This window comes from Carettochelys insculpta, chromosome 1, assembly GCF_033958435.1.
Source record: "Carettochelys insculpta isolate YL-2023 chromosome 1, ASM3395843v1, whole genome shotgun sequence".
Taxonomy (NCBI): Eukaryota; Metazoa; Chordata; order Testudines; family Carettochelyidae; genus Carettochelys; species Carettochelys insculpta.
Window position 1 is genome coordinate 243,271,679 of NC_134137.1, and position 19,165 is coordinate 243,290,843.

Consider the following 19,165-nt stretch of genomic DNA (forward strand, 5'->3'; position numbering starts at 1 on the left):
ACTGATGCATCCCTACTAAGCTGGGGAACCCATGTATGCAACTATGTGGCATAAGGAACATGGGCATCTTGTGAGTCAAGAATCCCCATGAATGCTCTGAAATTAAGAACAGTAACGAAGCCCTTCTTCCATTCATCTACAGTTGCCATATCTTGATAATGTCAAACAACATTATAATGGTCTTTATACTAACAAAAAAGAAGCAGTGAGTTCTCCCTTTTCTGTGTGCAGAAGAAGTCAGTCTCTAGAAATGGTACAACAGGAATCAGATCGCCCCATCTGCAGCCCAGCTTTCAGGGATACAGAATGCAGTCAGACATACCGACGAGATAACATGTTGTCTTCCCAGGCCAACAAGTATATGGCCTATTGGTCTAGAGGTGTCCTGGGTTTCCACTCCCATGATGAATGTGTCCTCGTCTCCTGACCAAAGCAGTTCAACTGTTCCTTTCCTCTGCTGCCACTTCTGCCTTGAAGCTACATTAAATCTGTCCAGAGAGGACAACAGCCACCCCCACATTTCTCCTGTGCATGTTGTCTGGTCTGCCAGTTATTTTCACAATGTTTCCCAAGCTCCTGACTCAGTACAACTGCAGGGTCAAAAACAGTCTAGGACCATTCCACCTCAGGACATGGTAGTTTGGATGGGCCTCATCTCTAGGACGTATATGCACCTCAGCCCTGTGAGACATCCTCTCCAGTAGCAGAAAGGCAATGTTAGTTACTTAGCCACTTTTCATTCTGGACACAATGATGTATTCTACCACAGACTATGGATGTTCCACACATTCTAGACTATATCCTAACTTTAAGTACATCAGGTCTCTCTCTCTTTCTCAGTATCTTGGAGGTCTACTTGGCAGGGATCAGAACATTCCATCAGCCTACTGGGGGCAACTCTATTTTTACCCACAGAATCACACCCATTAATCAGTCAGTTCCAACTTCTGGAAAAGCCTCATACGGACTTCCCCCACCACCGCAAAAGATTGCATCTCAGTTGGACTTGAATCTTGTTCTTTTGGTACTGACACATGTTACTTTTGAGCCTTTAGCTACTTCATGTTTCTCCTCTTCATCAGGGTCACCTTTCTTGTAATTACATTGGCAAGGAGGGTCGATGAACACAGCAATGGCAGCAAGCCTTCCGTATGCTATACTCAATAAAGCTTCTTTGAACCTACATCCAAAATTTATCCCTAAAGCAGTAGTGGAATTTCACCTTAATCAACACCTTCACCTCCCTTTGTTCTTCCCAAAATTGCATATGTCTCCAGAATAACATGGACTCCGTTCCATGGATGTCTGACCAGTCTTGGCCTTTTACCTGCAGAGAACAAAACTAATCAGGAAGTCCTTGAGATATTTTCCCCTATAGTAAAGAGATTCTGAGAATGTGCCATCTCCATTCAGAGAATTTCCAGATAGGTCTCTGGCTGCATTCTACTTTACGAGCTCTCGGAAACACCCTCCACATTCTCAAGCAACCATGTTTCCCTCCTAAATATCTGTAAATTAGCCACATGGAGCTCCCTCCGCACAGTTACCAGACATTATGCCCTGGGATAGGGCTCAGCTGCTGATGCATCCTTTAAGATGACAGTTCTCCATTCAACCCTGCCATCCTCATACCCTCCTTAGGACTTACGGTCAATCTCCCACAGTGGATTCCAGGCAGGACAATCATTCAAGGAACAAAGGAGGTTACTTGCCTGTGACTGGAGGTTTTTTGAGAAGTGCGATCCCTATTTGTATGCCAGTACTCACCCTCCCTGACTCTCATTCATTGACTATTTGGTCGGGGCAGGAAGTGAGACAGGCCACATGTGCAGCTCAACTCATACTTTCAGATTCTTTAACTCTTTGTGCGTGATGCTCATGCACAACCCACACTGGAATGCAAACATGGACCCAAGTCTCAAAGAACCTCCAGTTGTGGGTAAGTAATCTTCTCATACACTGCAAACTAGGAACTTATGCAATGCAGGGTAATGGTTTATTTTCTCCCCCCCACCTTCCTTTCATGGAGCCAAGTAGATGGTTGACTGCTCTGTTTCAGTAGCATAGCTTGCCACGTAAAGCTTGTGAGAACTTTTTTGGTTTCTAGTATACACTTTTAAAGTAATCTTTTATTTGTTGTTCCCATGACACCCTCTCTGATACCTATTGTAAAAATTGTATCCTATTGTAAATACAGGGTGAAAGTTGGCACCTTAGCTAATGCAGTGTGGTGGTTACTTTTGGTAAAGGGGGATATTTTAATGATAACAATTATTAATTTTATTTGGTCACTTCTACTTACAGGGTCTTTTTATGTCTAGGCATGCCCCGTAGCTGGCTGTTCTGCTTAGCAAACACTAATTATTCTGGATTAGTTACAGACAAACGGCTTATTATGGCTTAAGGAGGAAAAAGTGAAGTCACTACAGAGAATTAGAACTGTAGAAGTCAGCAAGCTGCTGCTTCGATAAAATGTGGATGGTGAGCTTCACTTAAGGATGAAGATATTTTCTTTATCAGTGACGACTTTTTTAAGAGTATGGGAAGGAGATTGTGCCTGCTGTAAGAGAAACCTGAAGGAGTGGAGAAGCTGGGGTCAGGAATGAAGGGTGTTAGCCAAAGCTTGCCTTACCAACATTTATAGAGCAGTTTCGTGACTCTTCAGTTAAGCATCCATGCTTTGTTCAGGCATCTCATTGCTCAAAAAAGTGTGTTGGGGAGCCATGCACCTAGGCAAACTGGAAGGAGTCAGCAGCTGTTGAAAGGTTCTGAAGTAGAATAACAGCACACTTTTCAATATAAGATCTAAAAATTAAACAATCTGTCATAAGATCTTACAGAAGAATCAGGGTTTGGTTATTAGTATAAAACGCTTAAGAAGTGGACCTAGGCTGGTGAATGTAAAACTAGATTTGGAGAAGTCTGCTGGTTGCACTTTCGAAAGAGTGTTAATGCATGTAGAAATATAAATTTCACAAAGCATAATATTTATATTTTTGTGGATGCGAGTGTGTGTGTTTGTGTGGAAAACATTAGGTGCATACTAACGGGCTAGAACTTTTTAATGTGAGCTTTTCATGGAGTAATTTGGAATTTTATTTCTGAGATAAATGTAGAGCCCATTCATCCAAGCAAGCAATGACACACAGCTTAATTGTTTTCAGAAGAATTTTCGTCCATGTTCACAAGACCATCCATGTTCTGTTCACAGGATTGAGTTTCCCCTTGCATTGGTACTGACTGACCCCAAAGCTTCGTATTTTTTGCATAGATCTTTGCAATGGATCATGGACAGAATGTGAAACCCTCAGGGTTCTTCCAGGAATGCTCAGGAATCATTTGAAATGATACCTGGATGCGATTCAAAAGTTTCTGCTTTGCCCAGCCCAGTGTTCCAAAATCAGGGGATTGTGTCAGAAGATCATGGGTAAAATTGTATGTTCTAGAAGTGGGAGAAAAGTTTATGCTTTTTGAGGTGTTGAGAATGCTGTCTGGATACTTCATGAACTTTTTTCAAAATGTGCTGAATTCTACAGGGTATGCAAGTAAAGGGAAAAGCCATTCCTAAAATGTTTGTTTCAAAATAAATGGAAAGATATTTAAAGTACCGTAATGCATCAAAGTTAACATCTAGAACTCATCGCCAGGGATCTTGTGATGGCCAGGGGCATGGCTATCGTTATGGCTTTCAGAAAGGAATAGATAAGTTAATGGAGGATTGCCAAGGTGGTCAGGGATGTAACACTGGTTTTGGGGCGACCCTGAACCTCTGACAAAAATTGGGAGGTGAAGACATCATGGATCATTCCATCTCCCAAGTTCTGTTTATTTCCCATGAATCCTGGCTACTGTGGGATACAGAATACTGGACTAGATGGACCCTTGATCAGCACTAATATAGCAGTTCTTACGTGCTCTTACGACAAGATTTGCTGAGGTTATCTCACTTTAGGACCTCTTCGTGGAGTTCACTTACAAGGATATAGGCTTAGGTGCATAGGTCATGGATCCTGCATGTGTTTGTGGATGGAGGATTTGACAAAAGCTTTCCAGATTGTTCTAATTGGTAGTTGAGTTAGGCTTTTTTTTTTTTCAAAGGTGAAAGTTGGTTATTAACTGTGGGCTCTCCAGAGAAATTGTTGCATGTTTACAGAGTGTTTCTCATTCAAATGTCTTTGTGTCTGTGCAGGTCATGAATGCAGATGGCAGTAACAGGAGAGTTCTGGTGGAGGACAAGCTGCCTCACATCTTTGGGTTCACTTTGCTGGGAGATTACATCTATTGGACTGACTGGCAAAGGCGTAGCATTGAGAGAGTGCATAAACGTACAGCTGAAAGAGAAATCATCATAGACCAACTGCCTGACCTAATGGGCCTGAAAGCAACTAATGTCCATCAGATCACTGGTGAGTGACTGAAAATCCGACCTAGAAAAAAATGAGATGCAGCTTCATGAGCAGCTGACGAGGGTAACTGGTTACTTTCACACTGTAAAAATGCTACCCCAAAGTGTTAGTGAGAACACAGAGAAAATCTGCAGTTTGTACTGAACTTGGATCGAGAGAGAATGGACCAGTGTCGTCAATGCTTTTCTGTAGGCTTTGAGCCCTCTGTAGCTTGATTGTTATCTTAGGCCTTCTCTGCTCTTAAAACACTACATCTGCACTGCTGTGGTGGTTCACTGTAGACACTGCCTACTCAGACAGAAGGGCGTCTTCCATTGCCAAGGGGAATACATCTCCCCAAGAGGAGGTAGAAGAATTCTTCAGTTGACTTCCTTAGTGCTGTCTACACATGGACTAACTATGCCATCCCTGGATATGGCCTGCCACACTCCTGAGCTAAATGATTTGGTTGACTTAATTTTCAAATGTAGATCACGCCTTAGTTTTAGAACATTGGTCCTGAGGGCATTCTGTGCCAATTAAAAATTCTGTGCATGGCATTTTAGAATTTTGAAAAATCTTCAAATTGCATTTATCAAGTAAATGTGGAGGGAGTGTAAGCTGCTGCCGGCACAGAGGTGGGAGATGACTATGCAGCTTGCTCCACCCTCAACACAAAGACCTATCCCAATACTCTCCGGTGCAGGGTGTGGGCAGGTAGACTCAGCAAGGTGGGGAATCCTTGTGTGGAAGGGCTTGGTATGTGTTGGGGCAAGAGGGTTCAGAGTGGGGGTATCGGGGTATACAGGGGTCCTGGTTGCAAGGGTAATGGGACTCTGCAGTGGGGTTCAGGGGAAGGTGGGTGGGGCTCAGCATGGTGAAAGAGATTGTTGTGCCAAGGATAGAGCTAGGCAGGCAGGTATGTGTGTGGGGAACTTAGTGGGAGGGGGTTAGTTCCAGAGGCTGGGTGAATGGGGCTCAGTGCATTGTGGGGGTTGAAGCTCAATGTGTTTGGGAGTCCAATGCAGGTGGCTAATTTCGGTGGTCCAGATGTAGGCTGTTGGTGAGACTCACCAGGAATATCTGGATATCAGGGTGTCTGGGTGCGTGGGAGTTGGGTGCATGGCGGAACCAGCTCCCTGTACAGAGCCCTATTCCTCTGCCCATTAGGAGTGATGGATGTAGGAGCTGAGGGGGAGTTTGCAGAGCTTCAGGCAGCTGGGGGCGGAAATCAGAGAGTGGGTCTGACCCAGCCCTGGACGCTGTGCAGTGGAAGAGGAAGTCCCATTCTCTCCAGCCTACTGGCACTAGCAGTTGAGCCAGGTGCAGGGTAGGAGCCACCTGCCAGGTCTTCCCCAGTCCCACTTCCTTCCTCAAAGTTAGTTACCTCTCTGCCAGTTGCTCTGGGCCCCCAAAACATGCTGCTGGGCCACATGACCCTTTTTATGACTCTCCTTTGTTTCCTCATCAGTCATTTTTTGTTCCAGGGAAGCTAAGAAATTTGCAGGAGACACACATTCTGTGCGATGGTATACAATTCCCCCAGGAGCAGAATATGTACAGAATTCAGTTTAGTTGGGTGATTTGTGTTTCTGTAGAACCAAAAGTTGGTTAATGAAAGGAAGACTGTTCTATATGCTTTCATCTCACAACTTGTCTATGAACTGTGCTCCCTATGTCTGCAGAAAAGCTAGGCATGACACAGCTTTTGTGTTTGCACTGATTGGCCTAAATGGGCACAAAGGCTTTGTTTACACTAACCGAGAAGATCGGCCTGCTCCGGGTCGATTTTCTGGGGTTTGATTTCTCACTTCCAGTAGGGGGACACAAAATGGGCTCTTGGGAGTCTCAGGCAATCCGTGTACTTTTTGCAAGACGTGAGGTGTAAGAGAGGTTGACAGGAGTAACTGCCCCATGGACCTAACTCTCTCCAGTAAGGACGGCCAAGTAAGCCAAGCACTGATACATTGATTCTAGCTGCTCAATTGCTGTAGCTAGAATTGTGTATTGGCAGTCAACTTACTTTGCCTACTATACACATAGCCTAAGTTACATGTGTCAAATGCAGGCCTCCTCATAAGTGGGCCTGTGTGAAATGAATGTTGGGGGTTTGGTGATATTAATGCAGTTCGTACTAGACAGATTTCCATAACATACATGAAACATTATTACAATGATGACCCTTACAAGCAGTCTGAATGGGTGTGAAGTATATTTCCATTCTTAAGGTAATCACTATAGGGCAAAGCTGAGTTAGGCTGTGAGGCAACATACTGTGGAGAAAGCTAGCACTGCTCTATAAGGAGAGTTATCTTGCAAAGGAGGCCAATGTCAAATAATTCTCTTTGTTCCGACTGATTTGTGTAGGTACAAACCCTTGTGCTGAGGACAACGGTGGTTGCAGTCATCTCTGTCTGTACAGACCTCAGGGCATTCGCTGTGCCTGTCCCATCGGCTTAGAGCTCATCAGTGATATGAGGACTTGCATTGTCCCAGAAGCTTTCTTGCTCTTTTCTCGGAGAGCAGACATCAGGCGAATCTCTTTGGAAACCAACAACAACAATGTTGCCATCCCACTTACGGGAGTTAAAGAAGCTTCTGCTCTGGATTTTGATGTGACGGACAATCGGATTTATTGGACAGATATCTCGCTGAAGGTAAGGGAGGGAGTCATCTCTGTACAGTGTTCAGTCCTGCTATTACTGGGTTCTCAAAATGCTTAAACTCAAAACTGATAAATAGCATTTGTAAAATTTAATTTAGAGGGAAAAGCATGACCTAATACAGAATGTTTTTTCATACATCTGGCAAAATTTAAGTGTTATCTTTTTAAATCAGCATATGTATGTTTGTCACATACACTAATAATTTGTAAGGGTGAAAGTCAGCATTTGATGGAAAACAGACTGAGAGAAAACATCACTTTCAGGAAGATTTAGGGGACTATGTGGATATTTTATCAAATACATTGTGGGAGGGACCTGTTTGTTGGGCCTGAAGTGAAAGCTGATGTTCTTCTTACTTCACTATCCCTCCATTAGTGAGGAAGTTACCGTACTTTAAGTAAAATATGGTATTAATTATAAGTTAACATTGAAGTAGCTAGACTGGCTGAGAGTGAAATGTTGGAGTGCTGCAGATCAGAAACAAGCATAAGGCAGACCTTCAACATCAATATTCGCAGGTCTGGTTGCGTGCACATTTTCATGAGCAAAAAATTTGTTCACAAATGTAATTAGGATTTTTTAATAGAATCATAGAACACTAGGACTGGAAGGGACCTCGAGAGGCTATCGAGTCCAGCCCCCTGCCCCAATGGCAGGACCAAGTACTGTCTAAACCATCCCTGATAGACATCTATCTAACCTGTTCTTAAATATCTCCAGCGATGGAGATTCCACAGCCTCCTTAATAAAGGAGAAGTTCTGGAATTTAGGCCAACGCAGCTTCTTGCTGTGTTCTGCACTCTGAACTCAGGAGCTGGGCATACAAGGACTCAAAGCATAGCTTGTAAATGAGTTTCCCGGAGGGGAGCTGTCCAACTGTTGTAGAAAATGGTTTATCTGGAACTGTGGCTGAAATGGGTGAAACGTGGCTCCCAAAGTTGATTTCAAAGGACACTGTAGATAGGGATTAATGGACACTGTGCACAATTTGGAGATCATTCTTGTGATATCACTGGTTCTAAATGCGTAAATTGGAAGCAAAATTTAACTTTGTGGTAAGGTGGCTGTTGCAGGGTTGGGAACATGAAGGATAGATACAAGATGGGAGGAAACTAGTGTTTGCATACTACTGTTGTCCTTGGCAGAAATATGTTCTCTTCAAGTTTTCTTGGTCATATTTGTATACCAGTGAATGTCTAACCTATGAAATATACTATGACTGCCTCTGTTGTCATAGAAATGTCCATGAAGTTAAGAGACGTTTTTTGGTGGAGAGATCAGAAACTTCTTTAAATTAAAAGTTAAAGTAGCTGCTTACCATCCACCCATAAACATTGACATTACAGAAGTAACTGATTTATTGGACATTGATTGTTTTCATATATGTGGCGATGTGTGCTGAACTTCTTAGATGAGCCCCCCCCCCAACCCGGCCCCAAAAAAAGCATAACATTTACAGTATTCGCTGTGCTTGTGTTCTGCCCTTCCCTTTTTTCTGTGACATCCAACATGCTAGTCATGTGTGGTTATTTGGCCAGTTGAGTGTGGCTAGGTGGCTTGAATAATAACTATATTTTCAGAGTTATGTGGTTAGTTCTCTATAGGGGCTACTGCTTCAGAATTGGTTGGACACCATGGCTCTAGCTTGTGTGCTTTCTAGTGTGTTTAGATGGTAAGGTCTTCGGGGACAGGACTGTCTACTAATCTGTATTCTGCCTAGCACAGTGGCTACTGTTGATTGATCATTAAGTATTACTGTAATAAACCATCATTAATTAATAATGTGGTGTGGAAGTAATTGGTTAGTGTTGAGTAGCTTGTGATGCACAGAGGTTGTGCTGGGTGATCTGATGGTCCCTTTTGACCTTTAAATAGCTGTCTGCGTGACGCTAAAGTATTGCCCCTTGGTGTAGCAGAGAAGCTTCAGCATGAGCCTGAGAATTCTAAAATGTTTTCTTCTCAAAAGCTGGCAGTGAGTTGTTAAAAGTCACTGTGGCATGTAAACTGCTTAATGTAACCCAACTGAAGTCAACCCAAATATTTCTTCAATGAGCTGTCATAGGTCATAGTAAATCAGCACTGTTGGTTGACTAGACCTTATTGTTAATTGTATGAGTAACTAACTTTCTTCTTCCTTACATGTTGCTTGAAACCTGAAAACTTTTAAATGTAAATACCAGATTGGTGAAGTTCCTAATTTACCTGTGTATCATTGTATCCCTGCAGACTATCAGCAGGGCCTTTATGAATGGCAGTGCACTTGAACATGTGGTTGAGTTTGGCTTGGATTACCCAGAAGGCATGGCAGTCGACTGGCTAGGGAAGAACCTGTATTGGGCTGATACTGGAACAAATCGGATTGAAGTGTCAAAGCTAGATGGACAACATCGCCAAGTATTAGTGTGGAAGGATTTAGACAGTCCTCGGGCGCTGGCATTAGATCCTGCTGAAGGGTAATTGCCAACTTAATTTTACATTTATGAACTTTTTAAAAATAACACATGCATATTTTCTGTAGGGCATGTTAATGAGGCACCAGTATATAAATCCTGAGAGAACTCAGCTTGAGGAACATAACCTAATAATTTAGAATACAAGGGCTGGAGAAATGTGCTGTTAATGTCCTGAGTAATATCATTAGGGAAGGCTACACAAAAATCAGAGAAGCTTGTTAAAAAAGGATTTATATTCAATGTTTTTAACGAATCATAAAATTGAAGTTGTTTTAGGTTTGTAGAATTCATTAATTAGAAACGGTCCATCACAGTGAAAAGACAATTCCTGTCCTTTTAAAATGGGCCTGCCTTTCATCACAGGATAGGGTGCTGTGAAGGCAGTAGGCACTCTTTCTCTGAGCAGGAGGTAGGCTCAAAGTGAGAGAAAAAGGAGATTTTGGGGACAAGGGACACATTTGCTAGACTGGGGAAGGGAAGTTAGAACATCCAAGAAAGCTGCCCTACCTGCCTATCTAAAATGTAAGATTTGGCAACAAGAAGCTTTTTTCCTCAGGAATAGGGGACAGGGAAATGGGTTCAATCACAAATGGTTAGGTCCAGTGATGGTATTTCCAGAGAAGATATGAGGACAAAGCTGGCAGCGGGCTTTGGGGCAGGGAAAGGTTCCCAGGACTGGTGTTCCTGGGGTATAGGCTGTGGCTGTTAGTAAGGATCCTCATGAGGTTGGGAGGTTGTCTGTAGGAGAGAACAGGCATGTCACCCAGGGCCTTCTGAAGTGTAGCATCCTGATTAAGAATAGGTTGTAGGTCTTTAATAATTCGTTGTAGTGGTCTGAGTTGGGGGCTGTAAGTGATGACGAGTGGTGTTCTGTTCTTGGCTTTTTTGGGCTGATCTTGGAGTAGCTGGTTTCTGGGTATGTGTCTGGCCCTGTTGATTTGTTTTTTTACTTCTCCTGGTGGGTAATTCAGGTTTATGAATATTTGGTAAAGTTCTTGTAGTTTTTGGTCTCTGTCAGTTGGATCAGAGCAAATGCGATTATACCCAAAAAAGCCAAGAACAGAACACCACTGGTCATCACTTACAGCCCCCAACTCAGACCACTGCAACGAATTATTAAAGACCTACAATCTATTCTTAATCAGGATGCTACACTCCAGAAGGCCCTGGGTGACATGCCTGTTCTCTCCTACAGACAACCTCATGAGGATCCTTACTAACTGCCACAGTCTATACCCCAGGAACACCAGTCCTGGAACCTTTCCCTGCCTCAAAGCCCGCTGCCAGCTTTGTCCACATATCTTCTCTGGAAGTACCATCACTGGACCTAACCAGGTTACTCACAGAATCACGGGCACTTTCTCATGCTCCTCTACTAACATCATATATGCCATCATGTCCCAATAATGCCCAGATGCTTTGTATATTGGACAGACTTCTAACTCCCTTAGACAAAGGGTCAACGGGCACAAAACAGACATCAAAACACTCCAGATCTACAAACCAGTTAGTCAACATTTTAATGGAATGGGGCATTCTGTCAATGACCTCAAGGTATGTGTGTTACTGAAAAGAAATTATCGCTCCTTTGTAGAAAGGGAAGTGGACGAACTGACATTTATATTCAAATTCGGAACATTAACACATGGCTTAAATCATGATGTGAACTTTCTGAGTCGTCATAGGGGCTTGTCTGCATACTTGGCTCAATCTAATTCTTGATCTTCCCCCCCCCACCCCTCCACTCTCTGATTTGCTCACCTTGATTATCTTTTTCTGATTTGTCCTCCTTGCTTACTGTTTTTGGTTCTCTGTGTCTTAAATATTGAGTCTGTTCTGGTCTGGCTATGGTCTGAAGAAGTGGGTCTGTCCCACAAAAGCTCACCTAATAAACTATTTTGCTAGTCTTTTAAGTGCTACTTGACTTTTTGTTTTGATAGTGTATAGACTAGCACGGCTTACTCTCTGTTACCATTGAACAAGATATTGTTGGGGTAGGAGCATGCAATGTTCTCATAGTCCCTCAGAGCTGCTTAAGTCCTGGAATTGCAGAGCAGTGATTATGATTTTACCACTCACGTTGAGATTTGTGGTTCATTTTCATCACTGGTATTCACAAGGATTGGTATTTCTCACTCACTGCAAAGTTGCTTTTTTTCCCTTGCCATCTGGCCAGAAATAGTACCAAATACATGCAGATGTAAGTGGTTTTCAGTTCCTCATCTTAAATTCATGCAGGGAACCCAGACAGCAAGGTTGGTTTACTTGCATAGTCTGTTTTTGTGTTTAAAAGAATAGATAATCACTAAGCTTTTCAGGAGCAGGTTTTCTTTTTAAGCCTGTGTTTAAACACCAAACCAAGTGGCCTAATTTTTCTAAGTTCTACTAACTCGGTAGCCCTCACTGAACAATGAGCCTGTTTATTTAAGTACCTATCACTTATCAAGTTCTTTATAGTTTTGGCCAGTACATATTCCATGAGATCACTTCACGCTCATAGGAATCTTATTCCTATTTAGCTTAGCACAGGGGTTCTCAGACTTTGCACTATAACTCTCTTCTGACAAGAAAAGTTACTACATGACCCCAGGAGGGTAGCCAAAGCTTTGGCCTGCCTAAACTTCACTGCCAGAGGTGGGCAGCCAGAGCTGAAGCTCCAGGCACCAGCCCCAGGCAGGCAGCCTTTTCTCCCTACTCCTACACCCTCCAGGACTGATGGACCCTTAAGTCCACAGGAAGTAAAGCTGAGGAGTAGAGGCCCTGGAGAGTGAGACTTGGGCTTTGGCCCCTGGCTCCAGCAAGTCTAATACCAGCCTTGGCAACCCTTATTACAAACAGGGTTGTGACCCACGTTGGGATCCTGACCTACAGTTTGAGAGCCACTGGCTTAGCTTATCTATGTGACCTACTTGAGTCTGTATAATGTCTGAACTCTTATCTGATTGAGAACCAGAGGTGTTCGATATATTAGTGTTAGAATAGTCCAGGGCAGGAAGTACAGCACAAAGACTTTGGTATCCTACATATGGAAATATCACCTTTCTGAAATCCAGTAGTGCCACAGAATAATAGCACGTGCATATGTGGTGAAAGCTATTGCAGTAGTTATGTTATGGGTTCTCCTCATAGTAAGAAGAGAGCACTATAATGGTTCAGCAGTACCTGAGATGAAGTGTATTGTTACCTGGCTGTAGCAGAAAGCCTCTGAGATCTATTTATAAATCCAGAGACTCCATCTGAACCATCTGTTGCTCTACATGATTCTAATTTGCCATTAGGAATACTTGAGCTTTCATCCTGAGCAGCCTGTTATGATTCAGCTGCTTGGAGTCGGTGAAAGTATATGGGAGAAGAACTTGAAAATGTCCTGCAGAGCCAGTCCTCTGCCAAATTGATAAAACTTGGTGAACTGCCTCACTGAGTCCTAGCTAAGGTTTCCTCAGTTTCCTCTTCTTTTCTTGTCCACCCCCAGCCATATTGTCTTTGCAACTTCCATATCGCTTTTCTGGAACTTTTCATGGTATTTCTGATGTCGAGATTTGTATTAGATATACGCTGGGTGCATCTAATTGGGGAAAAGCTTTTCAGAGAACCAGATGGCCAAAGGAAGAACATCTTTCCTTTGTTCATCAGGCGGTTACATCAGAAAGCACTCCGTCCCAGGAGAGGTTGGGTGGATGCTAAAAAGTACTAATCTTGTCTACATATTATCATAACCTGATATGAAGCTGTAAATTTGTCTAGATATGTTATCTCACATTTTTGAACACTCTGAATAACATTGTGGAAGATGTGCCTAAATACTTGTCTTGCTGATATCAAATGATTGCACAAGAAATGAACACACCACAAAATCCTTCCTAAAACAGTATAATATCCTATAGGAGGTAATTCACTGGTATGTGAAAAGTAGTAAGGTGCTTGATAAAGCCACACTGTTAACTAGTAAGGCGTAAATTAGCTGGCAGTTATGTCCATATCTTAGTGGAACAGAAATGCTATACTGTTCTGTGGTGCTTCACCCTTGAAAATAAACTAGTCCATTGTGGAAGTTAGAGGAGAGAGGCGCATCAAGAAAACATCCTCACATTCAACTGTTTTAAAGAAAACATTTACTTAAGAATTCAGTGGAGGATTGAATAGAAGCAAAAGGCAATTCTTGTTGCCCATGCAGTGTGTTTTGGACCAATTCTTGATTAAAGGGCAGTGTGCATTCTAATATACCCAGATGCCCTCCTGTTCATGATTAGCTAATACACACACAAGAACTAGTTAAAGATTGAAGGGTTCTAGTAAGAAAATCCTCAGTAACGTTTCAGCTTTTCACGGGGTAAATATTATTATTGAAAACATTCTAAGGAAATATGACTCATTTCCTAGCTTGTATTTTCAGAAAAATATTTAACGCAACATGTTTTAATAGACACTTAAATTTATAACTCTGTTTTTCCGTTCTTCTTGCTTTTGTGTTGTTTTCCTTTCATGTACTTCCTTATCAGATAAACATGAAATTTCTGGCTTTTTATGGCAGGTTTATGTACTGGACTGAGTGGGGTGGGAAGCCCAAGATTGACCGAGCTGCCATGGATGGAAGCGAACGTACTACTTTGGTACCAAATGTGGGACGAGCTAATGGGCTAACAATTGATTATGCTAAAAGACGACTTTACTGGACAGATCTAGATACCAACTTAATAGAATCATCAAATATGCTAGGTAAGCCGCCATTGCTTTTTCTGTGGGACCAATGTATTTTTAGTGATATGCGAGACATAGCTATCTATAGATAGCTTTTGGATAACTGGCATATGCTTTTGTTGTGGAGAAGAGGTGAGAAAGCCAAACTTGCAAACTCGTAGATGTAATATACAGTAGGTTCTCAACATTCGCAAGGGTTCTGGGGAAGCGGCGGCTGCAGGTGCAACCTGGCTGGAGCCCTGGGGAAGTGATGATGGCCGGCAGTCTGGCCCCAGAGCCCCGGGGAAGTGAGGCCAGTCATGAATAATTGAATTTGCAAATGTGGCACTCACAAACGTCGAGACCCTACTGTGTTCAGAACTGAATTTTTTTTTTTTTTTTTAATGGTCATACTCCATTGTGTGTGAGAGAGATGAGGAAGGGGCTTCATGCTACAGATGGGTTGTTAAAGGAAGCTGGCAATCCAGTTGAAGGCTGATATTAAAGTGTTGGTTGTCAGGGGGTGGGGATTGTTGTGTGTCTTACATTTTTTTTAGGTTCTCAGTGAAGGAGCTACGTATAATACTTGGTTATAAAAACTGATTATGTCCCCACTAAGCCGTCTTGTTTTCCATTTTTTTGAAAACAGGCCTAGACCGTGAGGTTATAGCAGATGACTTGCCTCACCCATTTGGCTTGACTCAATACCAGGATTACATCTACTGGACAGACTGGAGCCGGCGCAGCATCGAGAGAGCCAACAAGACTAGTGGCCAGAACCGAACTATCATCCAAGGCCACTTGGATTATGTGATGGATATCTTGGTCTTCCATTCCTCACGGCAAGCAGGCTGGAATGAATGTGCATCCAGCAATGGGCACTGCTCGCATCTCTGCTTGGCAGTGCCCGTTGGTGGTTTTGTCTGTGGGTGCCCAGCTCATTATTCCTTGAACTCTGACAACAGGACCTGTAGCGGTAAGCCCAAAGCACACATAATAAACTGGAGGGGTAAGGAAGAGCATGCTGTATTTGTTATGTCAATTATGGACACACATGCATTTGGTAACCGATACAAGTATTTTACTAGAAAAAATATATTTTCATACCTTCTCTATTTTTAATAGCAACATAGAGGGAACACTTTGCTCTGGTGATAGGAGCATAATATGCCAGAGTATGATTCATTTCTTCTTTTGATACTGAAAGCTTATTAAAAACCTTTCCAATTCCATTACAGAGTTCTGAAACAAGATGTGTTTTTGGAGCTGCGTATGTATGTGTGAAGATAGTATAATAAAACTACTTGGTTTTAACCATACTAAAATATTACAAGGCAACTGAGTAAAAAGGCATTTTAAAATTTTTTTTTTTTTCCAGGCCAACTTGCCAATTCCAGCTTGGCAATGGCGTTAATTTCAGTGAATCTTTTTGTTCATTCTTCCAACCAGAGCAAAGCTAGGTGAGAAAAGAAACCGGAAACAAACACTTCTACTTTTGTGTCATCCCATGGAAGTTATTTCAGGTCTCAGTCAATTTATTTATTTATCCTGAGACTTACCAGGCGTAGAAGATTAATGGGAATTTGGTGTACGTTTTGGAATGTTGGATGAGTTTTAGGCTGTTGAAGGTGAATTTATTTGTAACATATGTTCTATCTTGAAAGGCTGCTGGACAGATCTTCCTTCAGAGCTCCATCCAGTGTACCTATGTGCATTGCTTTTGAATGAGAAAAGTGGCCCGAGAGTGCTACTCTTACAGCACTTCCAATTCCTGATCACTGAGCAGCCAAACCCCAGCTTTCTTCATTGTTGTGCAATGTGTGAACTGCAAGACCCTTAGGCTAGCCACAGTTAGTTTCTAGCCAAATAATTCATTTTTCTCTCAATGACAGTCTGCCAGTTTATCAGTCAAATTCTTCAAATGACGGTCCCTGTGTGTATTCCACACATTACAGCCAAACGTGCACCATATATTTGACTCTAGAATTATTTTTGCAAACAGTGGCCATTGGCCTGGGTGTGTAATTGCTTTTCTCAAGCGTCACACCCAGGGAATAAAAGGTGGTGAAGGCTTGCCCCTCTTCAGTTCCTGCTTATTGCTGCATGGTATAAATGGGGAACTCCAGTGTCCTTATCTCCTTTGTATTACTGCATCATTGCTGTAAAATGTACCTTGTTTGTTGTTTTAACAGTATGCAGTAGGACCTCAGAGTTCTACACCTTGGTAATGGAGTTTTCCCCGGAGAAGTCTGGGACTATGCCCAAGGTTCAACAATTCCATTTCCTGCCTTAGTTCCTTTTCAGTGAACTGCAAACACTAGCGCTGCTACAGTTGCCTGAGCGTGGCTCCTGTTTCTGCCAGCAGCTGCTGCCATTCTCCTTCCCCTTCCCCAGAATTCCTCTGGGTAGGGTAGTGATACTCAGAAAATAGCTGATGCGGAAGGCAATGAAGCCCCAAACACAGTGGCTTGGGATAAACAGCTCCTGATGTTCCCATCTGCTTCTAGAGTCAGTGGAGTACTGGTAAAAACACAGACCACTGACTGGGGAAGCCCTAGTTTAGGCTTCTCTGCCAGTGGACTCTCCTCATAACCAAGGACCATCAGACTTATGTCTCTCCAAAGAGGATATTTTGCTCTTCCCTGTCCACATTCATCACTCCTGTTAGGACCGTCTTTATTCTGGGACAAACATACACCGTAAGAAGAGGTTGACCCAGTGAGACAGTCATTCTCATCTCCCACCTGTCAGCCTTGAGACTCAGCCATTGATTCTGCTGAAGATAAGCATCCAGTTTTCTGTTCATGTGGGTCTTAGCCCCTGCAGGAGTTTGTCCATCCACAAACAAAGTTGTCGTAAAACAGGAGGCCCAGAAGATAGTTTTTCTGGCCCCCAACTGGCTACAGTTGATGCTCCCTGCTGCTACACACAAAAATGTCTTTATCCCTTCCATACTTCAGGGACATACACACACACCTTTACCCAATTTGCTAGGGCTCAAGCCATGACCCTGTTAATTTAAATTTCCACCCTTACCCAATTCCTAAGGTCAGGGTGTAACAGCCTGTGGGTATGCAAGATCTGTGCCACTGAAAAAGCCTTACACAGTAATATTGTTGTTCCCTATTTATTCACAATTACCAAGTAAACAGGATACCTGCTCAGCATTCATTATTGTGCTCACCAATCCTGATAAGGCAGGCAGACTTGCCTCCTCTTGGGACAGACAGAATCAGTCTCTCTGGATGCTGATTGCTACATGTCAGGGTCTGACGGTTCTGATCTTGGGGGTGATTCCTCCCGGTTTTTCTCTTCTTGCTGCTGTTTTTTCCTTCCTTCATTCTTTCTCCTGCTGTTTTCCTTTTTGGGCTTCAGTTTAACTAGTGAAACTTGAGTCCTGCTTAACTATACTGTGACCAATTATTTTACTATAATTTTACTAACCAATCATAACCTTACTGTAGCATAATTACCTGATCAGTCGTACTCCACCGCCTTAATTTGATCACATCTAGCAAAATTAATTACACAGAAGACAAACAGTTACAAACCAGATGGGGAATCATACAGAAAACAGTAGCAAAGTGAAGACAATCAGCATGGCTTGGATTCCACAACCTGAGTTATTGGTACATAGTTTCTTCTCAGACGAAATACTGTTAACTAAGATTTCTTTACCCATCTTGAGATCAGCTTTCTTTTATTTGGTGACAGTGGGTGGCATTAGGATATGGACTCCCTCTTAGTAGCCTGGTGTGGCACTATTGTAATGAAATTTAGATGAAATGTGAGTATATGACTACTAGGTCTACAGTTAATGGTGGCTGCCGCTCTTTTATTTTGTCTCTAGAGGAGGGCTTCGGGCCTCTCAGTATGGTTATAGAAAAATTATTTTTAAATGCCCACATGCCATGAGGTATTCCTTTGGGAGCTGAGCCGTCATATTGGGGATCATGGGATCTCCAATGTAGACACTCAGGGTTGGCACAGCAGTACTGTTTTCCACTTCCTGGATATCTAGAATCAGCCCTATCAGCATGGTCAGAAAGGGAAGGTGAGTTAGTTCCAGTAGCAATCTCCTCATTTTCACCAGGTAAGGCAGTTACTCCATTTTCTCCATCCCTGCCAGATGACTAAATAATATCGAGAACTCATTTCCAGGCTGCCTGCGGAACTACAGATTCTGCTTGAGGGAGTCAAGGATCCTCAGTATAGTTTACAAGAGGTTCTGCAGCACTCTACTACTTCTGATATGACCATCCTCGTCCATCACAGGGTCATGATCGTGGAACCAAGCATGGTTTCTCATGTTAAAAAACCCAGGTTTCTTATGCTTCCACCTCTAGTTAAGCCAAGAAGCACTGCTTTGTTCCATCTAGGCGGTGTGGAAGTTTTATTCTCATACTTTGGTGGTGCAGCCAGCTACAGGGTGGTCCAAGTACAGCACCCAAAGGCAACTCTGTCTAAGAAGGGAAACAAGTGACTCAGTGTTCTAAAGAAAAAGGTCTTCGCTTTTACCTCCCTCCAGTTCAGAACCTCAGGTTATCAGGCCTGCTTGGCTAAATATGATTTTACTAACTATAAGAACGTTTGGAGTTCAGGGACAAGCCCTCTGATGGGCTTAAGTCCTGATTCCAGGCTTTAGTACAGGGCTTGGGAACCTGTGGCATGTAGTGTGTGTGGCCCCAGCTGATTTTTCTGTGGGTCAGTGGCCTCAGGCCCTGAAGTTTCCTCCCCATCCCTGCCTTAGTGGATAAGGACACATTAATGCTCAAATTTCCCTCCATGGCTGTAGTGGATGCAACAGAGATTGCATCTAAGGGGGGTGGCTATGGTCATAGCCATTAGGAAAGATTCGTGGTTACAATCCTCAGGTTTTCATAGAGGTGCAGAGAACTCGCCAAAGATCTGCTCTTCGGTACCATAGGTGAGCATCTTCACTCCCTCAAAGATTTGAGGACAAAACTTGGTTCCGAGGCATTTA

At 42.9% G+C, this 19,165-nt stretch overlaps 1 protein-coding gene across 2 annotated transcripts in view; it reads left to right on the forward strand.

The window, feature by feature from the left end:
* The window catches only part of LRP6 (LDL receptor related protein 6), a 191,193-nt gene that overhangs the window by 131,342 nt on the left and 40,686 nt on the right, over nucleotides 1-19,165 (forward strand). For both annotated transcript variants that reach the window (XM_075003269.1, XM_075003277.1), the window contains exons 8-12: nucleotides 4,190-4,406; nucleotides 6,753-7,042; nucleotides 9,278-9,504; nucleotides 14,036-14,220; nucleotides 14,831-15,157. In XM_075003269.1, coding sequence (XP_074859370.1) covers nucleotides 4,190-4,406; nucleotides 6,753-7,042; nucleotides 9,278-9,504; nucleotides 14,036-14,220; nucleotides 14,831-15,157 — 1,246 coding nt within the window. The remainder of the gene's footprint in view (nucleotides 1-4,189; nucleotides 4,407-6,752; nucleotides 7,043-9,277; nucleotides 9,505-14,035; nucleotides 14,221-14,830; nucleotides 15,158-19,165) is intronic.